Here is a 27,560-nt window from a genome sequence, read left to right as displayed (position 1 = left end):
ATGAAGAGGAGGCTGGGTCTTCATGAGAAAGGACCCTGTGACACAGTCAAAAATTTATCCAATAACTCTCACTCCCCCTTTTTTTCTCCCCAAAAGGTACCAGTAGCCATTTTCCAGAGTGAATGGGCACTAGGGAAAGGGACATTTCTTTTTTAGGAATTCCTATATACCAGCTGTGAGTACGCCAATCCTTGTGGGCACCCAAGAAGCCACTGGAATCCATTGGTCAGAGCGGTACCTTACGGAGGTCACATGGTTAATCCAGTTTTGGCTCTAGTACGTTCTATAATGATAACCACAGTTAGTTCCCTAGTTTCTGAATGCATAGTTGGAATAGACATTCTTAGCAACTGGAAGAATATGCATATTGGCTCCCTGATGTATGGAGTAAGACATAGTAGTAAGAAAGTCCAAATGGAAGTCCTGTAACTGCCCTTCTTACCGAAACAATAAACCCAAAGCAAAACCACATCCATGGGGGAACTGCAGGGATTAGTGCCACCACCAAAGACTTGAACATGCAGAGATGGTGATTTCTATCACCTCCCTGTTTAACTTCTGTTTAGCCTGCAAAGGAAGCTGGCTTTTGCGTATCATTGTAAACTTAATCAGGTAGTGACTCAATTGCAGCTACTGTTTTAGATGTGGCACTTATTTAATGGAGCATATCAATATGCAGCTCCACCTACTGTGGCTATTATTCTGGCAAGTGCTTTTTTCTCAGTGTCACTTGACAAGTATCATCACAAACATTGCTTTCACCTAGCAGGAGCAGCAGAATAACTTCAAGGTCTTTCCTCAGGACTATGTAAAGTCTACTGCTGTCATAATTCAATTTATAGAGACCTTGATTGTCTTACCATCCTACCGGGCATCATGCTTGTCCATTATAGTGATGACCTTATATTGATTTGACTTGGTGGGCCAGAAGTGTTAAGAACTCTAGAGCCTTAGTAAGATATATGCATGCCAGTGAGTGGGAGATAATCTCCAAGAAAATTTAAGTCTTATCCCTTTGGTGAAGTTGCCAGGAGTCTAGCGGTATGGGGCATATCAGAATACCTTCTCTAAAATAAAAGGCAAGTTGCCCCTTTAACTGCTAAGAAAAAGGTAAAACACTTGGGCATCTTTGGATTTTAGAGGCAAGATATATCACATTTGTACTGGTCTGTTCTATAAGCCAGTTTTGAGTCAGTCTCAAAGCAAGAGAAAACTCTGCAGCAGGCCCAAGCTGCAGGGCAAGTTTCGCTGCTGTGTGGGCCATATGACCCAGCAGAGCCAATGTTGTTAAGTATCTGTGACAGATGGAGATACTATATGGATCCTCTGTCAAATGTTGATAATAGAATCCCAGTGTAAAACTCTAGGGTTTTAGTGCACAATTATGCTCTCTTCTGTCAATAAATATTTTGCCTTTGTGAAATAGCTCCTGTTTGCTCCTGAGTTGTGGTTGAAACTAAATGGCTGACCATTAGAATACCAACTGAGATAACTGCTTTGAACATGTGACCAATATATGGTGCTCCCATAGTCAGAATTAATAGGTTCAGGAATCAAGGGGTCGACATGGCTCTTTTCACTATTACATTAATAACCACCTTAGAAAAAATTTTTGATTCTTATTTCTACAACTTTGTGTTTTACTGGTTTAAAGAACTTATTTCCTAAACGAGGAATGGTTCCACCAGGGGACACTGAAATATTTCCACTCAATTGGAAGTGGAGACTGACACTTGGCTATGCTGATTTTGTTCCTTTCTGGTATTAGTTTCCTAGGGCTTCTGTAAGAAATTACCACAAATTTGGTGGATTAAAACAACAGAAATTTATTCTTTCACAGTTCTGGAGGCTAGAAATTCAAAATCAAGGTGTTGGCAGGGCCGTGCTCTTTGAAGGCTCCAGGGAAGAATCCTTCCTAGCTTCTTCCTAGTTTCTGATGGTTGCTGGCAATTCTTGGCATTCTTACAGGGGCATCACTCCAATCTCTGCCTCCATTGTCAAATGGGCTTCTTTACCATATCTCTGAGTGTCCAAATCTCCTTGTAAGGACACCAGCTATTGGATTTAGGGCCCACTCTATGCCAGTATGACCTCATCTTAACTTGATTGCATCTACAAAAACTCTTTTTTCAAATAAGGTCATATTCATGGGTACGGGTGGAGTGGTTAGGACTTCAACATAGATTTTTGGAGGCCATAATTCAACATGCAACACTTGTTATGTATAAAACCAATTATTTTTCTTATTTCCCTATTTTTCTTGTTGAGGTATAATTGATATTATATTAGTTTCAGTTGTACGATATAATGATTTGATACTTGTATATATTGCAAAATGATTACCACAGTAAGTCTAGTTAACATCTGTCACCATACATACTTATAAACTTTTTTATTCTTATGATGAGAACTTTTAAGAATCTCCATGACTTATTTATAACTGGAAGTTTGTACCTTTTGACTCCCTTCACCCATTCCCCCTCCCTGCCCCAGCAATAATCCCCACTTCTGGCAACCACCCAATCTATTTTCTGTATCTATGAGCTTTTTTTTAAGCTTCTATATATAAGTGAGATCATAAAGTGTTGTTTTTCTTTGACTTATTTCACTTAGCATAATGCCTTCAAGGTCCATCCATGTTGTTGCAAATAGCAAGATTTAATTCTTTTTTAATGGCTGAATAATATTCCATTGTATATATATACACCACATTCTCTTTATCCATTCATCAGTCGATGGACCCTACTATTTTACATAAGGAGTGTGGGTGGGTGGTTGAGTCTTCTCTCTTTTTTCTTGGTCAGTCTAGCAAAATGTCTGTTAACTTTGTTGGTGGTTGTTAATTTTATAATGTAAGTTACAGAGTATCCAGGAGGGATTGTGGGTGAACTAGAAGTGGAATTATCTCCCAGATATGGATATGGTAACGGTTGGGACTTTGTGCCTTCTCTTTTCACGGAGGTGTGAAGGTATCTTCATTTTAAGTGGAATAGTTGTATCCTGTTAGGCAGATGCATGATGTTGTTTGTTATGTGGAAGTTTACATATGGTAGAATGGTGAGAATAGTGTTGAGTGCCCCAAAGCGTAGACTATTCCTGTTATTAGAGACTAATGGGAGACCAACCGATGAGAGGAGGAGCCATTTTTTGTTTCCTGCTTCTGATGGAGCTTTTAGCAGCTTCTGGGTTCCTAATCAGGCAGGGCAGTTACAGGGGCTGCAATGGCAGAGTGTGCCCTGCACTCATGGAGCCCTGACTTTGGCAGTGGTAGTGACAATGGTAGGCAACTTTAGGCTCCTGGTCCACTGCAGCTTCAGTGTGAGTGTGGGCTCCTGGCATACTGCAAAACAGCAGCAGTTCCAACATCAGCAGCCTCAATGGCACAGTGATCATGGGTCCTGGGTAACATCATTTCCTCTTTTGCTCCTTTAGCCCTGGGGGATAGTGTTTTACAGTAGTCATTAATCTCTTTTTGCTTCTGCAGCCCTTCTAACACTTATGCAAACAATTTGCTGTATTAAATTCCTTCTGTTTGAATAGTTAGAGTGATCTCTGTTTTCCTCAGTGGACACTAGCTGATGATACACTTTTCTTCTCGGGCACCCAGTGAAGCTACATTTTTCCTCCCTTTCAGTTAGATGGGGCTGAATTCTAGATGATGAAATGCGACTGAGTGATATATGCTATTTTGGGGGCCAAGACTTTTGAGAAGTGAGTATGCCCTCCTCTACACTTTGTCCTTCTTTCTTAAGTTAGACTTGGATAACTTTAGGGGATGGTGGAACAACAGCATGAGTCTCTGAATCACCATGTGGAGGAAAGCGTTAGGCTATTATATGAATGGGAAACAAAAATTGTATCTAAGCCTTTATGTGTTTGGGGGTCTGTCTGTTATAGCAAATAGTGTTACTCTAATAAAGTTACTCTCCAAATATTATAAATATTTTGTAGACTGTAAAGGAGCCACAAATTCATTCACAGTGGTAGAATAGTAGGTGAATAGAAACACTACTTCATTTATGGAACAAGGATTTATTTTATCTTCCTTATGGTTGGAATAAAAATCTTACGAGTTTTGAATGATTCTAAATTTTTCTGAACAAATGGGCAGATAAGCAAACACCTGTGCAAAATGACTGAGTTCTAAACATGACAGACACATGTATGACACAGTTGTCTCCAAAGTGGGGTGTGTCTACTTTGGAGAATACCAATTTAAACATGTAGGGATGCAGATGATCTATTGGAGTGATGAAGGTATGAAAGTTTTCTATATATTTTTTATCTTATCCTCTTATAATTTCTATTTTTGAGTATGTTTTATTACATATATAATATGGTAGTACACATATATAATTGATACATTAATAAGTACATATATTAGGTGTTCAAAAATTATGTACTGAAAGGATGTACGATCAAAAACATTTAGAGACCATTGGCAAACTGTAGTGATTTAATGGCCTTGAAACAGTCTTAGCAACATGATAGTGTTATAAATTCACAACGTAAGGGGCCTGCCCCGTGGCGCAGCGGTTAAGTTTGCACATTCCACTTTGGCGGCTGGGGGTTCGCCGGTTTGGATCCCAGATGCAGACATGGCACTGCTTGGGAAGCCATGCTGTGGTAGGTGTCCCACATATAAAGTAGAGGAAGATGGGCACGGATGTGAGCTCAGGGCCAGTCTTCCTCAGCAAAAAGAGGATTGGCAGCAGATGTTAGCTCAGGGCTAATCTTCCTCAAAAAAAAAAAAAAATTCACAATGTATTTAGTAAGGGGATGCATGGATAAGAGAGTGTTTAATATAGAGAAATACATCCAGAATTAGGTGGGTTATCATTTTTAGCTCTATGTCTTAACTTCCTCTGTAATCCTGGACAAGTTACGTAATCAGTCCTGACCTCATTTTCTTATCAAATATGGGGATTGGGATAATTTGAGGTTTTCATGCTTGTGCCCAGTGGTACTCTAAAGGTTTTGATGAGTTTCTGTAGAGCCCCTGCAAAGGTAGGAGGAAGGAAAGACTATAGGCAGGCTCCTGCCTTGCTATATTGCTTCATGCACCTATCTCCCTTTGTAGATCATAAGTACAGGGCAAGAATAGAGGGTTTGGAGTGGGGGAGAAAAGAAAAGAAAACCACTGGGCTAGATCACCTCTTAAGAGCCTTTTCCTTTTTAAGGGTAAATAAAATTCAAAGTCACAACTAATCGCTGGTATTAAGAATAAGTCTATATATATTATATATTAGGCTATATCTGAGTAAGTATAAAACTTCCTGGGTAGGATAAAAACAATTAAACACAACTAAAATAATGGAAAGCCATTATTAATACACTGTGTTTGATGTAAAATGCAAGGTCACACTATGGAGTTTAACATTTCAGTTGGCCTTTACTTGAGTTAACTTACTTCACAAAACCAACCACAAGTATAACTTGCGAAGTGGCTGTATTTTTTTCTAAAATCTTTTTATTAGCTTATTAATTCATGTGATCAGTTTAACTGGTTAACAATGAAAGAAGAAAACCAGAAAAAATCCCAGAGAGAGAAGAAACAGTTGGCAGAGCAGGAATACGTAACAGTGCCCTTAACTGAACAGTTGCAGTTGAGTAGCTCTGGCAATAGCACATTTAAAATTTCCAGGACGAAAATGTCTGAAACAGACTGGAAATTTGGTTGGTCTATTTTGAGCACATATTTTAACCATTTAATTTCTAAAATTAGCTCTCTTTGGCCTTTGGGACTCCATATTGGTACTTTCCTGTTACTTTTATTTACAAAAAAAATTAAGGACATTTTATTTATTTCACTACATAATAATTCATTGGTTTCCTTTTATACCTCCTTTCTTTCCTCTTGATTATTCGATTCTATTGGAGTCTTCTCCCTACCTTGACTCAGGAAAAGCAACATTGTACTAACAACGCATCCATGCTGGGCTTTGACACAACGGTCTTAAATCGTACATACCATAATGTCATTTAAATAATAACAGCCAGAAACCACTCTTACAGTCCTCTTATTTTTCTTTCAAGGTTGTATTTTGCGATTGGGACAGAATTTTGTCGTGGGTGAGGGACTTATCAACAGGCAAGATACTTGTAAACTCTTTCTTAGGAGCTGGCGTTATTTGGAGTCTACTTACCATCCTGATTCCGCAAGAAGGCAAGACATATATCATTCAGTACCATTCTGCTCAGCTTAAAAACATCACTAATCATCCACTCTGATTTGAAATGTTTTTAATTTATGCATACAAAAATACAGGTTGCCTTTAATCTATGCAGTCATGTGTCCTATTCCCAGCCCCGTTAAAATAGAAGACTAAAACAACAAGGAATCCCAAATTCACACTTAGTACACCCAAGTACACTAGAACTTAATGAAAGACTGACCTCATCATAGCTCCCCAGTTTCAGCAGCCTGGGTCGCATCCTCATCCTCACTTCCTCCAGCTCCACCTCCAGGCTGGCCTGACGGAATTCCTTGCCCCACCCCTTTCCTTACAGCCAATGGGGTGCGCCGCACCAACGGTAGGCGACAGCTCCTGGAGCCGCCCCTCCATCGCCGGAGACTGGGGATGGGCGTCTACCCGCTTTTTTCCGGCCCGCGCGCAGGCGCACTGTCCCTGGGCCCTGGAGAGACGCTTAGGCATCGCTTTTCCTCTCCTTTCTTTCCCGGGTCGCGCGGCTCTGCAAAACCATTCCCACCCTACTGTTGCTGAGGATCCCCCTGCTAGGCACTCAGAGAAGGTGCTGCTCCGGCCTTGGGTGCGGCAGTACCCGGATGTGGAGCCGCTCTCGCCCGGCGGGGACTCTGTGGCGGGGCGGAGCGCGGCGGCGTGCGCGGGGGCAGAGAGAAGGGGGCCCCTGGGCCCGGGCGCTGGTCGGACGCCGGGAGGTACCACCGCTGCCCACGGGGGAGGCGGCGGCGCCGGCGCTCGGGCGCCCACCCCGGAGCGACGGGCCCGGGGAGAGAAAAGGCCGGCAGTTAAGCTTGCTTCCCGCGGCCCTCGCCGTCCCCCCCGGGGTAGCCTCCCCGGGCCCCCTGCGCTCCCCGCGCTCCCGGCCGGGGGAGAGCGTGGTTTCCTGGCGGCCGTCGCTGTAGCCCGGCCGGGGAGCCCGGAGGAAGCGGGGGAGTCCCCGCCCACGGCCCCCTCCCCCCTGCCAGCCCACCGTCGCCGCCGCCTCCGCCGCCTCCGCCTCCGCGGCGCTGCGGTCCGGCCTCCAGTCCGAGCAGGGGGCGCGGCGGCGGCGGCGGCGGCGGCTGGGGAGCGGCTGCGGGCTCGGCGGGGACCGCGCCGCCGCCCCCGTGAGTTATTCCCACGTTCCCCGGGGCTCGCTGCCGCCCCCGCCGGCGCCGAGAGTCCGGCCCGGGCCCAACTCCCTCACGGGCCCCCCGGCGGCAGCGGCGGCGGCGGCGGCGGCGGCGCCCTCCGCTCGGGCCCCAATGAGTAATTCCCGGAATAACCGGGTGATGGTGGAAGGGGTCGGGGCCCGGGTAGTGCGCGGCCCGGACTGGAAGTGGGGGAAGCAGGACGGCGGCGAGGGCCATGTGGGCACGGTGCGGAGCTTCGAGAGCCCCGAGGAGGTGGTGGTGGTGTGGGACAACGGCACCGCCGCCAACTACCGCTGCTCCGGGGCCTACGACCTGCGCATCCTGGACAGCGCGCCCACCGGTAAGCCGCGGCCACCTGGCCCGGGGCCTGCGCGCGTGGGGGGAGGGGCGAGGCCGGGGTGGGCAGCCGAGGAGAACCCTGCGGTGGAATGCCTCGCCCGCAGCACCCGGCTGGAGTAAGCGGAGAGGGAACGAGCCAAAGGGAATTTTAGGTTCAATGTCTGGTACACAAAAGCTTGCCTAAAAGGACCACCCCCCTCCCCCTCCCCATCCCCAAGGGAAACGACGGCAGTACCATCATCAGGATGCTTTCAAGTCTGGAAGGCACAAAGCGGCGGGTAGACAACAGAAGGTCCCCCTCCTCCTCTCCTCCCCCCTCCTCCCCTCCCTCCTCCCCTCCCTCCTCCCCCCTCCCCTCTTTCCTCCCCTCTTTCCTCCCCCCCTCCTCCCCTTCCTCCCCCCATCCTTCCCCCCCCCCCAGGGAAGGGGTCTGGAGAGGCCTGTCTAATAGGCTATTGAAATTAATCAGCCTCTAAGTGATAACTTCTGAAGGGAGGCTTGCCTTGCCATATGGTGTTTAGTTGACCGGTTACAATTGCCGAGGGGCCTTTCGTACCGCTCGGTTTGTTGAGATACCTTTTTTCCCCCTCCTCCTCTAACACATGGAAAGACTTGAAGTTCAGTAGCCGAATGCTACTTGGGACCCTGTGGAATGATTTTTCATCTGAGTTGTATCATTTTCTATCTTTATTACCAGTAGAGGGAAAAACAGTCTATAAGCTGTTGAACCATTTCTTTGTGTTAAATACTTTTTCCAAGTGGAAGATAGGCATGGGGACACCTGATATTTTTGTTGTTGTTGTTAACGTCTCATTTCATTTGTAAGATGGTCAGAGACTTATCCATTAACACAGCAGTGAGTCACTGTCCTTGATTCATAAAATTTCAAGGGTGTTTATTATTGACTCCGGAATTTTTATATAATATGATAACCTGAAGGCTTACTCTCACAAAATAAAGATCTCATTTATTTTAATCGAATTCATTTTCACATAGATTTATCCTTGATACTCTGTTCACTGGAAAATAGTTCAAATTTAAAATGTGATACTTTTCAGAATGCATAAGTAAGCTACTTCTGAGGCAAATCCTGAAGTTGGTACGTAGTTATTGTTAACAATAAAAAGGAAGTTAACACAAGCCAAGTCACCTTTTGGGTAGACAATTGATAGGATTGTGTTTCTTACTTGGCTTTTTAAACACTGAGAAGGATGTATGAGCAGGACCAAAAGAAAAGATTGAACGGTGCAAAAAGGGGGCAGCTGTTGTTAACAGTTTCTTGGGTATTCTTACAGAATACTCTGTTCATTGCAAGCATATATATTAACATACTGGAAATCTACTACCCTTTTAAAGCACAAATGGTAATAAATTATATTCTCTTCTGCAGTTTTGTTTCTTAACAATACATATTGGTGATTGTTCCACGTTAGCACGTATAGGTCTATCTTATTCTTTCATAGCTGCATAGTATTCCAGTGACTGGATGCAGTAATTTATTTAACCAGTGCTTTGTTGATGGTCGTTTATATTGTTTCAGGTCTTCTTATTCATAATGATGCAGAGAATAAATCTTTGTACATACATCCTTGTGCGGATATGCTGAGTACTTCTGACATGCAATTGTTGCATGAAAGGGTACACATATTTAACGTTTTGATAGATGTTGACTCATTGCCCTGGAAGACATTTTTTTTACCGATTTACATTCCTAGCAACAATGTATGAGGCATATACCTTTTTCTGCACACTTAAAATTTCATCATGTTAGCTCAAGCTAACGTTTGACGACAGCTCAATAATTTGGAGGCATCTTGGGATCAGTAATTGTAGGTTTATGGGGAAATTTAAATATCTTTCCAGGGTAAAGGTAAAGTGTAACATATCCTGTAGCACAGGGATTTTTGAACGGATATTAATGTTTATATGTTTTGTAGTATGGAGTTTATCTGTCATATAAAGTTTCTTTATCTTATATAAAAGCAGGTGTTTTTCACAGGGAACTGTTTTAAAATCTTAGTTTACAAGATAATTTTTCAGATTATTTAATTTGTGTGTAGCAGTTAGTCTTGTTCATCTTCTTTCATCAACTTCTTTTAGCAAACATATTAAAAGCATTTCTAGATGTAGGATAGCTAGCTTTCTTATGAAATGCTTGTTGACATATATTTTAATTTCTGTGGCTTAATTTCTTCAGTGTTTTTTTTTTTTTTAAAGTATTGAACAAATCACAAGCTCCTGGCTCTGATTTTGCCCTAGAACTATACTACTACTTTCAATGTTTTCCTTTTCTTACCTTTTTTCTTCAAAATATTTAATAGTTAATGTCCATGGTATTTTATTACATTCTCAATATTTAGTAAACATTTTTATTATATACAATACTTGAATTTATTTACCTAATAGGTAGAATAAAAAATTTAACCTTTCATTTGGAAATAATTTCAGGCTTACAAAAAATTACAAAACTTCTAAAAAGAGTTCCCTTTTTCTCTTCACCCACTTTGTTTAAATGTTAACACGTTAAAAAATACAGTTATTAAAACTAGAAAAATAACACTAATATAATATTATTAACTAATCTACAGACCTTATTCAGATTTCACCAGTTGTTCCACTGATGTCCTTTTTCTGATCCAGGATCCAATCTAGGATCACACATTGCATTTAGATTCATTTAGTCTCCTCTAATCTGGGCCAGTTTCTCAGTCTTTCATGACCTTGACACTGACCAATAATTTTATAGAATATTCCTCAAATTGGAATTGTGTAATGTTTCCTTGTAATTGAATTCGGATTATGTATTTTGGGCAAGAATATCATAGATGTAATGTTTTGCCCTTCTTAGTGCATTATATCAGGAGGTACAGGCTACTCATGTCTCATTAATGAGAGTGTTAACTTGACTAAATCATTAGCATTTCATTTACTATTGCTTTGTACCGTCAGTGCTATGCCAACGTGAAAAAGGCAAACAGTATCTTGGTATTATTATGAAAATACTTTAACCTCATAAAGCCCCTGAAAGGGTCTTGGCGACAACCCTAGGGGTTCAAGAAGCACATTTTGAAAACTACTGCCCTAGAGAGAATCTCTCATTGAGCATTAGAGGCTTAGATAAGAATACTCACAGCAGTGTTGTATGCAAAAGCAAAAAATTGGAAAAAACTTAAATGTATATGACAGGAGAATGGATAAACGAGCTGTGTGCATTTATACAATAGAGTTCTGTACAGAAGAGAAAATTAATGATAAGCAAATAAAGCAGGAAAATAACGTTTCTTGAAAAAGAAAACCTATGGTGTGTTAAAGTGCAGAACAATACTGCTTATTTTTGGGGGCAGGGTTTGTCAGCTTTGGCATTCTTGTTATTTTGGGCTGATTTAATAATTCTTTGGTGTAGGGGCTGTTCTGTGCTTTGTAGGCTCGCGTCCCTGCCCTCTACCCACTAGTTGCAGTTATGATAACTCAGAATATTTCCAGACATTGCCAGATATCCTCTGTGTGGACAAAATTGCCCCCAATTGATGCTCATTGGTTTAGGGATATGTACATGTGTGGTTAAAGTATACCAAAAAAGTAGCGATAAATGCCAAATTCAAGGGAGTGGATATCTTTATGTTGAATGAGGTGGAGTGCAGTTGGTGGAAGTACCCCAGGGGCTATAACTATTTTGGTAGTGTTTTATGTTTTAAACTGGGTGGTGGGTGCATAGGTGTGTTATATTTTTATGCCTTTTTATGTGCTTGACATATTTATATTTAATTTGAAAAAGTCTTATGGTATTTACCAGAAGGGCAACTGAGATTGTCTTTGACTATTCATTCTTTGTTCCTTACTTATACCCGCATTATATGAACAGAAAATTTATTGCAGTATGTTTGGGAATTAAGAAATAGGTGACCTTTAAAATAAATTCTGTGAAACTTTTCTGCAAGTTAAGGATTCTGGAGTGGTTGGGCCATTGTGAGTCTTTCCCTTACTGCATGTTGGAGATTTTGTCTGAGGGTTGTATATGAGGGTGTGATATTTTGGCGTGTAATCTTTATTTTTTTCTTCAGGTGACACATGATAAGTTTGAGTTTATGGTCTCGAATAGTCAAACCTTGAGAGGAGGAGCATTTAGTATATATTTGAATGGTACAACTTCTGTTTTGTATGCAGATGCATTTGGCCAATTTGTAGTGAGCAAGAAGATTGTGGAAATATATATATGTTATTGTTGAATTAGTTTGGAGTTAATTTTCTGAAGTTTGTTATCAATTAGGTATAGTTGACCTTTTATCTTTTAGGTATTGATTTTATAGGATTTGGGGAGAAATGGGTTTTTACTTTAATGCTTGTTTTGTGGTCACTTGACTACCGTGTTGTATTGTTCCCAGAGAAAGAGTGGAGAAAATGAATTTGGGTTTCTAATTGAGGTGCTTTCCACACTCCTGGGTATGGATAACAAAAAGTTAGAGGTATAGGTGATTAGGTTTATTCAAAACCAGCTTTCAGGATTTTTGGTCCAGGCTATTTTGCGGGCAGCTCTTCGTCCTTTTCTTCTACCCCCTAGCCAAGAGTGCTGCTTAGCTCACATGTAGACAGACTGCTCAGATGTCAGTGCTCAACTGAAGGCCTAAAAGTGCTCACCCTGGATACAAAATGAAATGACTTAATAACCCTTAGCTTTTGCTTACTGGGGCCTTCTGCTTCTTTTCTGGTTTATTTCTAGAGCTACAGGAGAAAAGAATATTATTAGGGGACAGAGCCTTAGGGAAAAACAGGACTTGTGGGAACAATGTTTGGGGAATAGGATGCCAGACCTGGAAAGGATGAAATATTGTGAGATTTTTCTTACTAATGGCACTTGTGGAGAAAATTTGGTTTTCCTACAGATTCTACCTATTTTAAAGACTTATTTAAAATGTCTTTCCCTTTTTATCACCATCCGCTAAAACAATGTTTTAAATCATGAAAGTCCATCTAGTTTTAATACTTCCTGTAGATTGCAGCTTGGTTGAACTGAGGACCTCAAGAAGTCAACTAGTAACCCCTATATCAGTACTTGTCAAACTTTAGTAAGCACGCAGGTTTCCTGGGGACCTTTAGAAATGCAGATGCTGATTCAGTCGGTATGGGATTCAGTGAGATTAGTTCTAACAAGCTCCTAGGTGATGCAGATGTTGCTGGCGCATGGACATACTTCATAGGAGGATGCTGACTGCTTGTCACGTGAGATGCCCAGGCTCTCTGCTGTCTCCTTTTCCCTTCAGCTGATTCCAAGCCTTCATTGTTTGTCAGTAATACCTGTCTTCCATTATCGAGATTGACATTATTAGGCAGGGAGAAGAGAAGAGTGTGTACATCTGAAATAAAGGAAGATGAATTAGCTTTCTAATGTATGTATTTGTTTGCAAATAAAATACTATTTTAATATATATTTCTGGTTCTATGCTGCTTTATCCCTCTGGTTGGATTAGACATATATTTTTTCAGATGTCTTTCCATATGGCTACCCACCAGAGTCTTTCCTCTACTTTCTTTAATTGCTAAACAGTGTGATCCCATTGCACTCTGTGCTTCTGTCTGTTACCACCGGTATGCTGTGTTGTGATTATCTTTTACACTATGTTGTTAGTTTGAGGAAGGCGTGTATGTGTATGAGTGAGTGATCCTTATATCTCCGTTTTCTAGCAAAGTCATGGCTCTGAATGAATATTTTCTGAATAAAATGCTCTTTTCAAAGAGCTTTTGATTCATTTGATTTGAGGTTAGATAGTATTATCTTAAAACAGATGAAAGAAAACTGCAAGATTAAGAAACTTGTCCAGTCATAAAACTGGTGAATGGCAGATGTAGGGATGCTTTTCCCTCTCTCTCATTCTGTCTCCATTTGTGGTATGGTATAGGATAGTTCAGAAGCCTCACCAATTTAAGCAATTTAAGTAACTTATGCTAGTCTGTAGTATTGTTATTTGATTAATTTAATGTAACACTGTTGTTGGACATAAGTGGTTTTTCTGTTTGTGTATACAATATGTGATAGGTAGTTTATTATATATAATTATATTTAGCCTCCTTTAGAGAACATATCAGTCTTGTGAAAGAGTTTTTGCTATCAAAGCAAGTAATTGGACTGCACATGAGGCTGTGAGATTCTCCAGCTCCAGCTGGTCAGCCTTTACTATCGTGGTATTGTTTTTTTATTTTGTTGGGGTTCTTAATCTTTTATGTTTTCTTTGTTCCAAACAGCGGCTCAAAGTCCCAGTCGTCCCACACTCTGGGAGCCAGGCTCTGCCCTTGGCAGAAGATATGACATTGTCTTATCTTATCTTATACCAAACTATCAGATCTTACCCAATATTCAAATCACTGAAATCTTACCTCTTTTATCCAGCTTTTTTTGTTTTATGAGAAAAATTGGCCTATTAAATATCTATGTTTGTATGTGTGTGGTCAGGGGCAACATAGATAATTACATTACCTGATGTGGGAGAAAACTTTCAATTAGAACTTAGAAGCCAGCTAGATGGCTTTTTGCTTTAACTGTAAAATAAATGGATTAGATCAATTTAAATATAAATTTTCCTCTAGCTTTGAAAATTTGATTTGATGTTAATAGCAAAGAGCTAATAACTATTCACACAGCTAACTCACAGCTAATCTGGGAAAAACAAATTAAAAAAAGATATCTTTCACTCCAATCAGATTGACAAAAATTAGACATCTAAAAATAGTATGTATTGACAAAGAATATGGGGAAATCAGAGCTCTCAAGTTATTGGTGGGATTGTAAATTGGTATAACCACTTTGAGAAGCAGTTTGGCAACGTCTTGTAAACTTTGGAAATGCGCATATCCTGCAACTGAGAAAATTCTACGAGTTCGTGTTCCGTAAGCTCTCACTCACACATCCATAGATATGTATACAGAAATTCATTACAGTATTTTTATAAAAGCAATAATTTGGTAACTACTCAAACTTTATATGTAGAGTAATGAGTATATTATGTTACATGGGTCTCATATGATAAAATATTAGCAGTTAAAGTGAAAGAATTAGCTTATATTTACCAAATATATGTTGAGTGAAAAAATAGGTTTCACCAGGACACTGTAGATAATGCTATGTTTTTTGTGTAAATTTTAAAGAAGACTAAAAATTATTTATGGACAAATATATGTAGAAAAAGAATAAACACTAGGACTGAAAGGATCTAACCTTCAGGGAGGTATTTTGGTATTTTGCTTCTCATCAAAATATTCTTTTTTAAAAAGAGCAATGTGACTTTTCTTCATTGTTTTTGAAAATCTTGGCTTAATATGTTAGTAAATCAAGTCTAATTCTAAATTCCGTTTGTTTCCATTCTTGATTTTGTTGGATGCTATACCTTTTAGGAGACCTAACAAAGATAGATAGTAGATCCAAAGGGAAGAGGTGTGTTTCTGGTGTATGTATGCTGGTTACTTAAGCTGTTGTCTCTTGGCTTCAAACCCGCCCTCAGTACTCTGCCCTGTGAGGCTGGGTTGCGACTCTGCACAGGATATTTCTCATTTGCTAGCTGGAGCCCTGTTGGCTCTGCCAATAGGGGAGGCTAGAAGGAGACTGGAAGGCTGGAGGGGAGAAAGGACTTGTTCTTTCCTGTTTTGTTTGCTCTTCCTGTCAGTATCATCTCACTCAGCAGGATTTCAGTGTCAGTATTTGATTCCAGTTTGCTTATTTCCAATACTACCAGAAGCAGCATCCATGTGCCACCGGCTTCTCCTCCCTACAGCAACACCAGCACCAGCCAGTCACAACCCTGCCTTACAGATCTGGATCCCAACCCTGTGGGATCGTTCCTTTAAGCCTCTTACATTGTAACAATCTCATTTTTTTCATTGTTTCTCTATTTCTAGAGGTGGTGGATTGGTGTGGTTTCTGTCTCCTGACTGAACCCTTAACTAATGCAGTGTTTTTACCAAATCTCAATCTTATTTTTCTATCCCATTTACCCGTTAAGTAAAAATTTTCACTGAAATTTAGCTGATAATTTTTCATTTTTTCTGATGCTAATCATTTCTTACAAATGAATTGGAAGGTGTTTCATTTTTATGTTTTGAATAAATAAATTCAAAATCCTCTGAATTTAAAGTGAAGTAGGAAGTATTTTCTTTTAAGGGTGCAGATGTGCGAGTTTATTGGTGATACCCTTCACTTCAGCACTAAAGACTGTATAATGATGGAAACATCTCCAAGCTTCGATTTTCACGTTGCTCACTCTAGTTTGTTTTGGACAGCATTTATTTTCTCATTTATTGTCAAGCATCATCTTTACCTGGGGACAGATTAAATGGGTATAATTAAAAAAAATCTTATAAACAGCATGCCACGAACAACTACTTTTCATCGCAGAAAATGTGTGCAATTTTGGAACATTATTATTTTGTAAAAGAAAAATATGGAACTCATTCTTTTTTTTTTTTTTTGAGGAAGATTATCCCTGAGCTAACATCTGCTGCCAATCCTCCTCTTTTTGCTGAGGAAGACTGGCCCTGAGCTAACATCCGTGCCCATCTTCCTCCACTTTATATGTGGGGCGCCTACCACAGCATGGCTTACCAAGTGGTGCCATGTCCACAGCCGGGATCTGAACCGGTGAACTCTGGGCCGCCAAAGTGGAACGTGAGCACTTAAGCACTGGGCCACCAGGCTGGCGCTGGAACTCATTCTTAATTTTGACTCTTAAGCACTTTGTCTTAAGATTATAACAACATGTGGTTTTGTATCATTAGGATACACCCCGCAAATCTGATTAACCAGGCACAGAAAAGCTGTAACATGTGTTAATGTGCCAGAGGTGAGCAGTGGGGTTAGGCCCTCATGCTGTCAATTCCACTCACCCTCTGTACACCTTGTGCTCCATGTGTGACGTGTGATTTGTTATAGGGACCTACTGAGGGTGCTAGTGTCAACTGACTCATTTATAATGAGTGAAATCTAATTTCATTCTTAGATTTTTAGAAAAAAGTAAATATAAAAGCAAATGTTTTAATGGAAGTCCACAGCTCTTTATTCAGAATGCTTGGGACTGAGTTTATAAACTTTTGGGTTTAAAACTCCAATATTGTATGTTTGCCACATAGTATATAATACCCACTTTCAGGCTCACAGCAGCACTTTGTAATCAAATACATTAATGTTTCTGCAGTGAAGCATAGCAATAATTATAATAAGGAGATAAATAAAGATTACGTACTGCATATAGTCTATACCACTAAGTGAGTTTGCTGCTAATTTACAAAAAACCAGAATTTTAGGATCTTGGAATTATAGATGAGAGATTGTGGACTTATGTTATTTTCTCTTGTATTTCAAAGGATCATCTTCTGTATCCCCATCATGTACCTCACTTTGGAAACCATTACTCTAAGTTACCAAGCAGGAGCTTATGCATTTTAAGCACCTGTAGGAAAATGACTTTTTAAGATTATTCTCCTTATTCACCTTAACTCATTTCTTTACTCGCATATTTTCATATGTCCCCATGCTATGTAGCTTGCCTCTTTTACCATCATATCTGGATTACAGTTGAACCATCTCCTCAGGTGAAAGTAGGAACACAGCAACAATTTTTATCTTTATATGCTCATAGATTAGCTCTATGAAGAGTAAATAGGTTCTTGTGAAATAGTCTGGTACTTAGTTATCTTTAAAACTTTGTTCCTGAGGGAAAATGGGTTCTGAATTCTAAACAACTGGCTTATAAATGAACTTGTAGAACTCAACTAAGGTAAGGTGGGGTTTAAATTAGTGGAGGAGATAATGGAACACAGCAGATAGTCCAGACCTTTATTTTTGGAATACTTTTTTTTTAAGCACATTTACTTTTTTTTCCTTCTTTTTTTGGTGAGGAAGATTGGCCCTGAGCTAACATCTGTTGTCTATCTTCCTCTTTTTGCTTGAAGAAGATTGTTGCTGAGCTAACATCTGTGCCAGTCTTCCTCTATTTTGTATGTGGGATGCCACCACAGCATGGCTTGATGAGTAGTGTGTGGGTCCGCACCTGGGATCGGAACCTGCGAACCCCAGGCTGCTGAAGCAGAGTGCGTGAACTTAACCACTATGCCACTGGGCTGGCCCAAGGATATTTGCTTTTGTAGATACTTGCTTTGGTTAGAATTAGTTTACATTCTCTAAGCACACCCGTGATATGAGTATTTGGTTTTCTCCAGGGGTGGATTTATCTTCTTGATGATAATTTTGTTCCTAAAAAAGCAAGAAATAGACTGGAAACTTTTTGATATTAAAATCATTATTTGAATTTTGGAAGTTTTGCAGGCTAGTGATATAAATCATAAAAGCTGGTGGTTGTAATATTTTACATTATGGTGCCTTGCTCTTCCCTCTCCCCCAGTCTCTTTTCATGGAGTAGTGGACAATGCACTAGTTTACTAGGGAAATCCAGGTATTTGTTCATTCTAGATTATATCAAGTGGGCCTGTTAACTAGGAGGATGGATTAACGTTTATTGAGCTCCAGTCGTGTGTCAGGCACGACGATAAATGTTTTAGATACTTTATCTCATTTAATCCTCATAAAAATGTTATTTGAGGGACCAGCCCCGTGGCCGAGTGGTTAAGTCCGTGCACTCTGCTTTGGTGGCCTGGGGTTCGCAGGTTCAGGTCCTGGGCACGGACCTAGCACCACTCATCAAGCCATGCTGAGATGGCATCCTACGTAAAATAGAGGAAGATTGGCACAGATGTTAGATCAGGGCCAGTCTTCCTCACACACACACATAAGTTATTCAATAGCCTTCATTTTACTGATCAGAAAACGGGCCTTGAGAAGTGGACTAATTTGCCCAAGATTTCACAAGTTGATGGTGGAGGTTCAAATCCCGGTTTGTCAGCACTCTCCCATCCCCCCTTGTTATAACATTAGTTTCTTTGAGCCTTAATTCTTTACCTGTAAAATGAAGTTGGATTAGGTCAAGGTACGTAGACAGATGTTTTGCTTCTAAAATGAAATGAGTTCAGTTATCAGGAAAAAAAGTTAAAGTGGATAAAATTCTTAATTTTGTTTGACTTCATTGATTTTCTACCCCTATGTAACAAGTGCTGAAAATAACAAATGATACTAAAATTGCCCATTGTATGCCTAATTTGACGATTTGTTTCTTTTGTTTGGACTGTGTGGGGTGCGATTGCAATTTTATTAAGCAAGCTTGTAATACAGTAGAATAGCAGAGGCTGCAAAAATAGAGAAGAGAATAAACTTGTCCAACAGAAAAGGTATGATGCAGGGAGTTGTAGATTTTGGGTGAGATGCCTTCAACACATTTTCTTAATCATAACAAGAGTTGGTTGGAAGTAGATGGTGTTCCACTCTACTACACTATTGAAATTAATTAAAAATAGATAATCTTTTCAATTTTTAAAATATATCTGAGATTTATTTGAATATTTGAATAGAGTTTAATGACTTATATTTTGAGTTTAGTAGGTTGAATGGGGAATATGATGCCCTGGATATGCAGTTATTTTTCAAATAAGATCAGAGTTAAGTAGGAAGAAAACCCTGGTAAAGTGAAGAGCGTGAGAAGCCAAGCTTTGTCATCAGCCCCACTTGGGTTTGAAGTTTGGCCTGCCACTTACTCATGTCGTGTGACTGTAGGCAAGTTACTTCTCTGAGCCTCAGTTTCTTCATCCTTAATCGAGATAATAATGCCTACTTTTTAAAAGTATTGTTAGGAAGGTTAAATAAAGTGTATGTGAATGTAAATAAAATGTATTAGTACCAGGCTTGATATTAATGAGTAGTGGCTAGGATTATTAGTAATAACAAACATATTTTCATTAATTTAGTATTTCTCAAGAGTAGGGAATGTGGAATACCAACCAGCTGGCAGGTCACAAAGGCCTCACCCTCATTAGGAATTTTAATTACACTTGAGACCATTTCTAAACCAGTATGTAGTCTGATGGTTCCAGGAGAATAAGATGCATACTTTAGTTGGTTAGTCCTCTTTAATCTCTGTAAACTTTTTGTCACACTGATTTAGGGTTAAAGTTGAATGAATCCATAAATCAGAAATAGGATTTCTTGGTTGGTTGAGTGATATCAACAAACAGTTAGGCCATAATAAGTAATTTAGTTTAAATACTGGTTAATGACTTGTGAATTATTTTTTAATGTTAGGTGAAATCTTTTAATTGGGGCACCATGCTAGTCTACTAGGGATGTTTATTTTTTATTTTAAAAATGTTTAAAAAAATTTATTACATAGTATTTAAGATTCCCAAGTAGATCCTTGATTAATAAATACCTGTGAACCCATCTAGAAATAAAGCATTACTAATATATTTGAAATACTCTGTGTACTTCTTCCCAATTTCATTCCCTTCCTTCCTCTCCTAAAGTAACCACTATCTAGAAATTATTATTACTATGGTTTTTTTTTTTACATTTATGTTGTTTTTATATATCTGAAAACAATATATGGTACTTTGCAACATTGTGTATCCTTCTATAATTAAAAAATTCAGCGTGATGGTTCAGTTATGTGGCTGTTGAACATTCCTTTTAGGTATTCCATTGTATACCTAATACATGTTTCCGTTCTCCTGTTAATAAACAGTTATATTGTTTACTTTTTCTTTTGCTGTTACACAAAGTGATAATTTAGATGTTCTTGTTCCGTGTTGAAGTGCTTCATAGAGTGAACTGCTTGTAGTGAGAGCTTTAGTTCTGTCTTTCGGTCCTCTTTTCTATCTAGAAATTTAACGTTTTACTTAAATAAATCAGTGCCTTGTGAGTTGGAGCTGTTTTCATGGCTTTCTTAAGAATGTGTGGTTATTGATCTTGACTAGCATGTTTTACTGTTCTCATTAAATTTTCCAACAAAAAGACTTAAGCTATGTAAATTCTGTACGTTATAGAATTTAGGCGAGATGCCATTAAAACGAGGAGCAGATGGTCATTTGAGTGTTAGTAGAGTGAGTCAAAAGCTATCATCAGATGGTTCATTTAATGGTGGCAGATGTCTTCATCAAGCTTAGTGAAGGGAAAGAGCCTTAACTCTCTAGGGTGATATGGTATTCTATAGGAAGGAGAAAAAGCACTAATGGGTTTAGTTAGGGAATTAAATTTTATGAAATGAAAATTTTACCAAGTAACTCTTGCCGTTGCTAAGGAAGTTTAGACTGGGAGGGAATGTTTTAGATGAGAAAGAATTGGTGGACGTAGTAGGGGAAACGAAAATGCTACCAATGTAAGAGATCAGTAAAATGTTGGCCTTGTTTATTTAATGCCCTTTCTCCTGCTTTGTTTTCTTTAAATATCAACTTTTGTTTTAAAGTTTAAAACTTTTTGTTTTAAAGTTAATTGCCTTCTCATTAAAGATGCCCCCATGCCGCCGTGCTCATCTGGGTCGTGGCGTGGGCTGCTTTGTTTACTTTCTCCACTTCTCGGTATTAGTCTGTTTCACAGCTGTTCAGTAGCTTAGTTGGCATTGGAACTATGAGAACCGAGAAAGGATTTGGATGTGCTTTTGTGTGCATTAATGGTTTTCCTGAAGTATTCTTTTAAAACCATGAATCATAAAAGGTTTTTTGTTTTTTCTTTCTTTCTTTCTTTTTTTTTTAACAGTTATCATTGTGTGTTTAAAAGCTTCCTTTTAAAGAAAGCCTGTACTCAGATTATGAACTCATGAATGTTGCTATCATTGCACTTTGTGGAGAATGAACTTAGAGATGAAAAATATATAAAAAGAGGAATAGCTGAAAACTGGCCTTTCTCTCGCTTTGGTCCGCGGGCGAGTCTGGGGTGCGTTTCCCTTCCCCTTTCATCAGCTCTCATTTGAAGAGCTGTGCAGATCACTGAGGATGAACCTCCCAGTGCACAGCGGATACCGATTCGCTTAGAGTGTTTTACCTTTTGTGATGACATAGGAGACCTATTTTAGACCTTGTTCAGAAACTTAACCATTGTGTGGACATTCACTGTTACTGCTATTTGATATTAATTATGGTGTTTTTGGTCATGGTGCTTTCCCGTGGGAAAACAGATTAGACTCTCACTTCAGGCATGTGGCAGTGAGTAGTGTACATAGATAAGGTATGTATTTTCTTTTTATAAGCATGGAATAGCTTTTAGTGTAAGGGTTAAAAGAAATAAAAACTTCTAAGTAGCGGTTACATACCCTATTGCTAAAGTAACTAGTTGAAAGTTGGTTTCTATAACTATTTGCTTAGAGTCTCTCATGTTTTTGTTATTTTAGCTTTTATTTTAGTTATGTGACACATACCAGCATCTCCGATGCTTATACTGCATATTAAGTGCCCCAACTCACCCAGCTGCTTCCTAGAATTAATCCACAGTCAGTGTAGAAAACTTGGAAAACCACTACGGGTAAGCCCATCAGCACATTTTGGGGATTATCTTTCCAGTTTTTCTGTGCACATATATTCTATGTATTGTGTATGTATTTACCAAAATGGCATACTGTAATTCTTTGTAAGCTACTTTATAAAAGAAGAATGTAGTTCACCATGTCAGTAACATTTCTTCTACAACATAATTTAGTAACTGCGTAGATTTTTCCTCTATGGATTATCATAGTTTATACATAAATAGCCCCATATTTTTGACATCAGTTAGGTTAAGTTTTTATTTTTACTACACACAATTTAGTATCTTTGGATGTACCTTTTAAAAAATTTGAAGGAAGTACAGAGTCTTTTTTTTTTTTTTTAAAGATTTTTTATTGAGGTTTTTTTTTTTTTTTTTTTAAGATTTTATTTTTTCCTTTTTCTCCCCAACGCCCCCCCGGTACATAGTTGTGTATTCTTTGTTGTGGGTTCTTCTAGTTGTGGCATGTGGGACGCCGCCTCAGCGTGGTCTGATGAGCAGTGCTATGTCCGCGCCCAGGATTCGAACCAACGAAACACTGGGCCGCCTGCAGCGAGCGCGCGAACTTAACCACTCGGCCACGGGGCCAGCCCCAAGTACAGAGTCTTTTAAGGCATTTGAAACAGTTTGTTGTACCTTCCGTAGAGGTTCCATCAGTTTATATTTCCCTCTCAGCGGTATCTTTCTGGCTCTCTTGACGCCATCTACACATGCACTGACATATTATTTTTCAACTGTGCCAATCTGAGAGGATAAAGGTGCTATCTCTTGTTTTTTCTTATTAAAATTATGAAATTAGTAATATGCATGAAATAAAACTAAATAATTCAAAAGTATATGGAACAAAAGGTGAAAGCACCCTCCCCTTCCTCATCTGTGCAGCTCCAACCACTGTTGGCAGTTAGGAGTGGGTTTTCAGGTTTTCTCTATTTATACGCTGTGTACATGTGTGCTCATGTGGGCATGCGTGTGACTTCTAGGTTTCTAAACTATATATGGTACATTTGAAATATTATTTCCTACTTTATTGAAATACTTTGTGAAATGCTGTGTTCTTATTTTTCCCCTTAGGAAGTAATATTCAAGCAAATAATGCTTGTAATTAACCTAAGCGTGTATCCTTGTTTTAATAGGCATCAAGCATGATGGAACCATGTGTGATACCTGCCGCCAGCAACCAATCATTGGCATTCGATGGAAATGTGCAGAGTGTACAAATTATGATTTGTGTACAGTTTGTTATCATGGAGATAAACATCATTTAAGGCATCGCTTTTATAGAATTACTACACCAGGAAGTGAGCGGTATGGGAGACAAGTTTTTCTTCAGTTGCAATTCCTTTTGTGTGTTAGATTTTTTATGCTCTCCAGCCTTAAGAATAGGATTAGGAAATAGTTTTTGACAGCTAGTTTAGTCGGGAGTTAGCAGATAGCAGGCTAGATGTGAACCAGGCCTGCTATATAGCGAGAAATGAGCTCTGTGAAGATGGAACTGTATGAATTATTCCAAGATAATCTGGGCTGTTCTTTCTCTAATATAGACACTTGGTACTACTCAACGTTTGGAAATGCAAGGGCAGCCCAAGAGAGGCTGATTATTTGCTTCTCACTATGCCTTCTATTCTATTAATTGCTACCAGATGAACACTAGGGCCCATTGATTGAATCAAGACACATTTATTAAGACTATAGTGTAGCTACTATACCTCTGCAAATTTGAGGATAAATAAGACAATATTCTTAAGGAGTTTACAGGTTACGGGATTGTTTGATCAACAGTGATTGTCATGTGATGTTTTGGACTGTATCTAGAGATATGTGTTAAGTGTCTTAGGAGCAAAGAGAGAGGAGTATGGGTGTAGAGTTTCAGGTGATTGAGTCTTCTCATGTAGCTATGGATAATGCATAGAACCAGGAATCTAGCCAGTTGTAAGGGGGCAGCAGGAGTAATAGAAAAATGGGTTTTGATATCAGACTGTCCCGGTTCAAATCCTGGTCCTGCCATTTATTAACAGTAATTTTGAACAAGTTATTTTTTTTGTCTTTTGCTAACGATTTTTAAAGTTAGGGTATAATAAAGACATTCTAAAAATGAATGGAATAATGAGATATCTTTCTGACTTTATGAATGAGAAGGATATAGAAGAATAAAGGTTAGATGGCATTGGAGATCCAAGCTGGTCCAGATAGTTGAGTGTAGAAGTCTTTCTCAAGGTCCATAGTCTTCTGTAGCTGTGTAATACTTTGGAGACAGTTAGGTCAAATCCAGGCTACAGATATATTTTACTCGACCTATACAGTGCTCTAAATTTTTGAACCATTGCTAAGCTTTTAAAATCAGGTGATTTCACACAAAAATCTAAGTTTCCGAATTCTGAACCCACATGCCCACACCTCAGCAGACTGTGAACACTGGGCCTGCATTTGTTCACGGCAGCAGTTGGCTGAAGCAGAGGAGCACCGCACCCTTAGACGGATCATGCTCTGCAGTTCACTGAGGTCCCTACCACTCCTTCTTGTCTTCCTAAACCTGAGGTCAGGTGCCATTTGCCGTTTGTCATTGCTGTGGTGCTGTCAAGGCCCTCGTTTATATTACTTGCCCGACAGTTGTAGGGATTTGGGTTTGCCATCTCTGAAGTAGTGAGGAGTTTAGTGAGATTCTGAAGTGGTTAGAATGGGCTCATATGTTGGTTCCATTACTGTGTAACTTTTGTGACCTTGGGCAAATTATTTACCTGTTTGAGACTCAGTTTCCTCATTTGTAAAATGAATAATATAACAATACCTTCCTCTTAAGGAGTGTAACAGATTTTATATGTCTGTAAGTGCTTTTATGTATAGTAGAAGCTCAGTGAATATTAACTGTTATTATTTCAGACTACTGCTGTCATCATCATCATCACCTAGGAAATATGGAAAGTTATATCCTGTCACATTACTGCTACAGTATTAACCAGAACAAAGAAAATATTATATTTTCAAAATAACCTTTTATATACTCTTGTTTTAAAAAGTAAATTAGTTACCTATTTTATATAAATTTGAAAATAAATAATTTTATTTTTAGGGTTCTGTTAGAGTCTCGTAGAAAATCTAAGAAGATTACAGCTAGAGGGATCTTTGCAGGTGCCAGAGTGGTACGAGGAGTGGACTGGCAGTGGGAAGATCAGGATGGAGGAAATGGCCGTAGAGGAAAGGTAAAATTTTTTTCTTGATTCCTCATGTTATTCTAGAATATTGTATGTTCAGGAGATTTTTATTACTACTATAATTGAATTTCTTGGCCCATTTTCTTCCTTTGCCAAAAAATTTTTTTAAAGTCTGCGTTTCTTTTTTTTCATGAAAGAAAAGAGATTGTTCTTGCTCTGTTTTAAATATTAGCGTTCCTCCAGAAGGTTGTTGGGTAGATTTTACCTTTAGGCTTCATAGTCCCGTTGGTTGCCCAGAATGCGTTGGTGAACATCCTGTTTGGACCAGTCCACTCTAAGCAGTCTCATGCTCTCAACTTTCTTGATATTAAAATTTAATTTGAATTTGTTTTATATTGCATTCCCTCAAAGGCCTGTTTCTGAAGGGTAATAGGCAGCTACTTTGTTTCTAGTCCACTTAACTCTGTGACCCTCCTCAGGCAGTGTGTAGAGCTGTCCAGGGGTCAATTATAGTGGTCGTTCCGAGGGGAATTTTGTATAGCCTGTTTAACTGGGGTGGGATAGCCAGAGGTATTAGGGTAAGTGGGTTGTTGGTTTTATTTGTGTTGGATTTTATGTTGCCTTTGCTGATTATTCATTCATTGATTCAGGCAACAAATATTGAATGTGTATACTCTGTTATGCTAGATGCTAAATGTAGTGAGTAACATTTCACATTTGAGACTTAGATGTCAATCACTATCAGTGTCACTGTTACCTTCTTGAAAAAATTGTTTTTTAGCATTGAGGAATGATGATTTTCAAGTCTGTCGTCTGAAGGACTCTTCACAGGAACTTGAAAACCTTTTTTGTACAACTTGGTGCTGTATAGATTCTTTTGAATTTAAGATTTTTAACTGTTTTTTCAAATAGATGTTTTCTAAATTGAGTATTGTTATTATATTGATCTCATTTTAAATAATATCTAGTTTTATTGTTTGAAAGATATATTTTAGTTATTATATTTTAAGTACTTTAATTTTTATTAAGGAAGCAAACTTGCTTTTTTTTTTCAATGAGGAACATTTGCCCTGAGCTAACATCTGTTGCCTATCTTCCTCTTTCTTTTCTTTTTTTTTTTTTTTTTTGCTTGAGGAAGATTAGCCTTGAGCTAACATCTGTGCCAGTCTTCCTCTATTTTGTGTGTGGGTCGCTGCCACAGCATGGCTTGACGAGTGGTGTAGGTCTGTGCCTGGGATCCAAACCTGCGAACCCAGGCTGCTGAAGCAGAGCACACCAGACTTAACTACTATGCCATGGGGCCGGCCCCTTTGCTTTTTTTAAAATTCAGTAAATATTTGTCAAACACTTACTGTGTGCAGGTTTGTTTCAATCATCAGGGATGTAGCAGTAACAAAAGAGATGAAGTTCTTATTCTCCTGAAACCTATATTCTTTTTTTTTCCCCAAAGATTACTGCCTGAGCTAACATCTGTTGTCAGTTGTCTTTTTTTTTTTTTTTTTTAATTTCTTCTCCCCAAAGGGGTAGTCAGTGGGCAAGGTCATTAGTGTGCTGAGGGCGCAGCACAGTCTGGATATCAGGCAGGGCAGAAGTATGAGCCAAGTTCTGGGCAGTGGGCAGGAATATGGTCCGAGGTGATGGGTTACTATGGATTTTTTTTTTAATTTTTAATTTTTTTAATTGCAGTAACATTAGATTATAACACTATATAGCTTTCAGGTGTACATCGTAATATATTGCGAATTCTGTGTAGATTGCATCATGTTCACCACCCAAAAACTAATTATAGTCCATCCCCTCACATGTGAGCCTAATCACTCCTTTTGCTCTCCCCACTCCTCCCTTCCCCTGTGGTAACCACCAGTCCAGTCTCCATTGCTATGTGTTTGTTTGTTGTTTTTATCTTCTGCTTATGAGTGAGATCATACGGTATTTGACTTTTTCCCTCTGACTAATTTCACTCAGCATAATACCCTCAAGGACCATCCATGTTGTCACAAATGGCTGGATTTCATCATTTCTTATGGCTGAGTAGTATTCCATTGTGTATAAATACCACATCTTCTTTATCCATTCGTCCCTTGATGGGCACCTAGGTTGCTTCCAAGTCTTGGCTATTGTGTATAATGCCGCGATGAACATAGGGGTGCAAGTATCTTTATGCATTTGCATTATCAAGTTGTTTGGATAAATACCCAGCAGTGGGATAGGTGGGTCATATGGTAGATCTATCCTTAATTTTCTGAGGATACTCCATACTGCTTTCCATAGTGGCTGCACCAGTTTGCACTCCCACCAGCCGTGTATGAGGGTTTGCATCTCTCCACATCCTCTCCAACATTTGTTGTTTCCT

At 39.3% G+C, this 27,560-nt stretch overlaps 1 protein-coding gene and 1 long non-coding RNA gene across 3 annotated transcripts in view; one reads left to right on the top strand and one right to left on the bottom strand.

Annotated features, from left to right (window-relative positions):
- Window positions 1-4,438: 4,438 nt before the first annotated feature.
- LOC138915262 (uncharacterized) lies at window positions 4,439-6,785 on the bottom strand. Its single transcript, XR_011420951.1, has 2 exons — window positions 6,397-6,785; window positions 4,439-4,734 (listed from the first exon to the last, which is right to left on the bottom strand). It is a non-coding gene; the product is annotated as an uncharacterized lncRNA (long non-coding RNA).
- A 477-nt stretch (window positions 6,786-7,262) lies between these two features.
- MIB1 (MIB E3 ubiquitin protein ligase 1) overlaps window positions 7,263-27,560 on the top strand; it is a 141,075-nt gene continuing 120,777 nt past the window's right edge. The window contains exons 1-3 of one of the 2 annotated variants that reach the window (XM_023647510.2): window positions 7,263-7,679; window positions 23,192-23,363; window positions 25,126-25,255. In XM_023647510.2, coding sequence (XP_023503278.1) covers window positions 7,451-7,679; window positions 23,192-23,363; window positions 25,126-25,255 — 531 coding nt within the window. In that variant the 5' untranslated portion in view covers window positions 7,263-7,450. Of the gene's footprint in view, window positions 7,680-21,981; window positions 22,059-23,191; window positions 23,364-25,125; window positions 25,256-27,560 lie in introns of those variants that run through there. The other variant, XM_014727680.3, reaches the window with a different exon arrangement.

Source organism: Equus caballus, chromosome 8 (assembly GCF_041296265.1).
Source record: "Equus caballus isolate H_3958 breed thoroughbred chromosome 8, TB-T2T, whole genome shotgun sequence".
Classification (NCBI taxonomy): Eukaryota; Metazoa; Chordata; class Mammalia; order Perissodactyla; family Equidae; genus Equus; species Equus caballus.
This window is presented reverse-complemented; position numbering and strand designations above follow the sequence as displayed.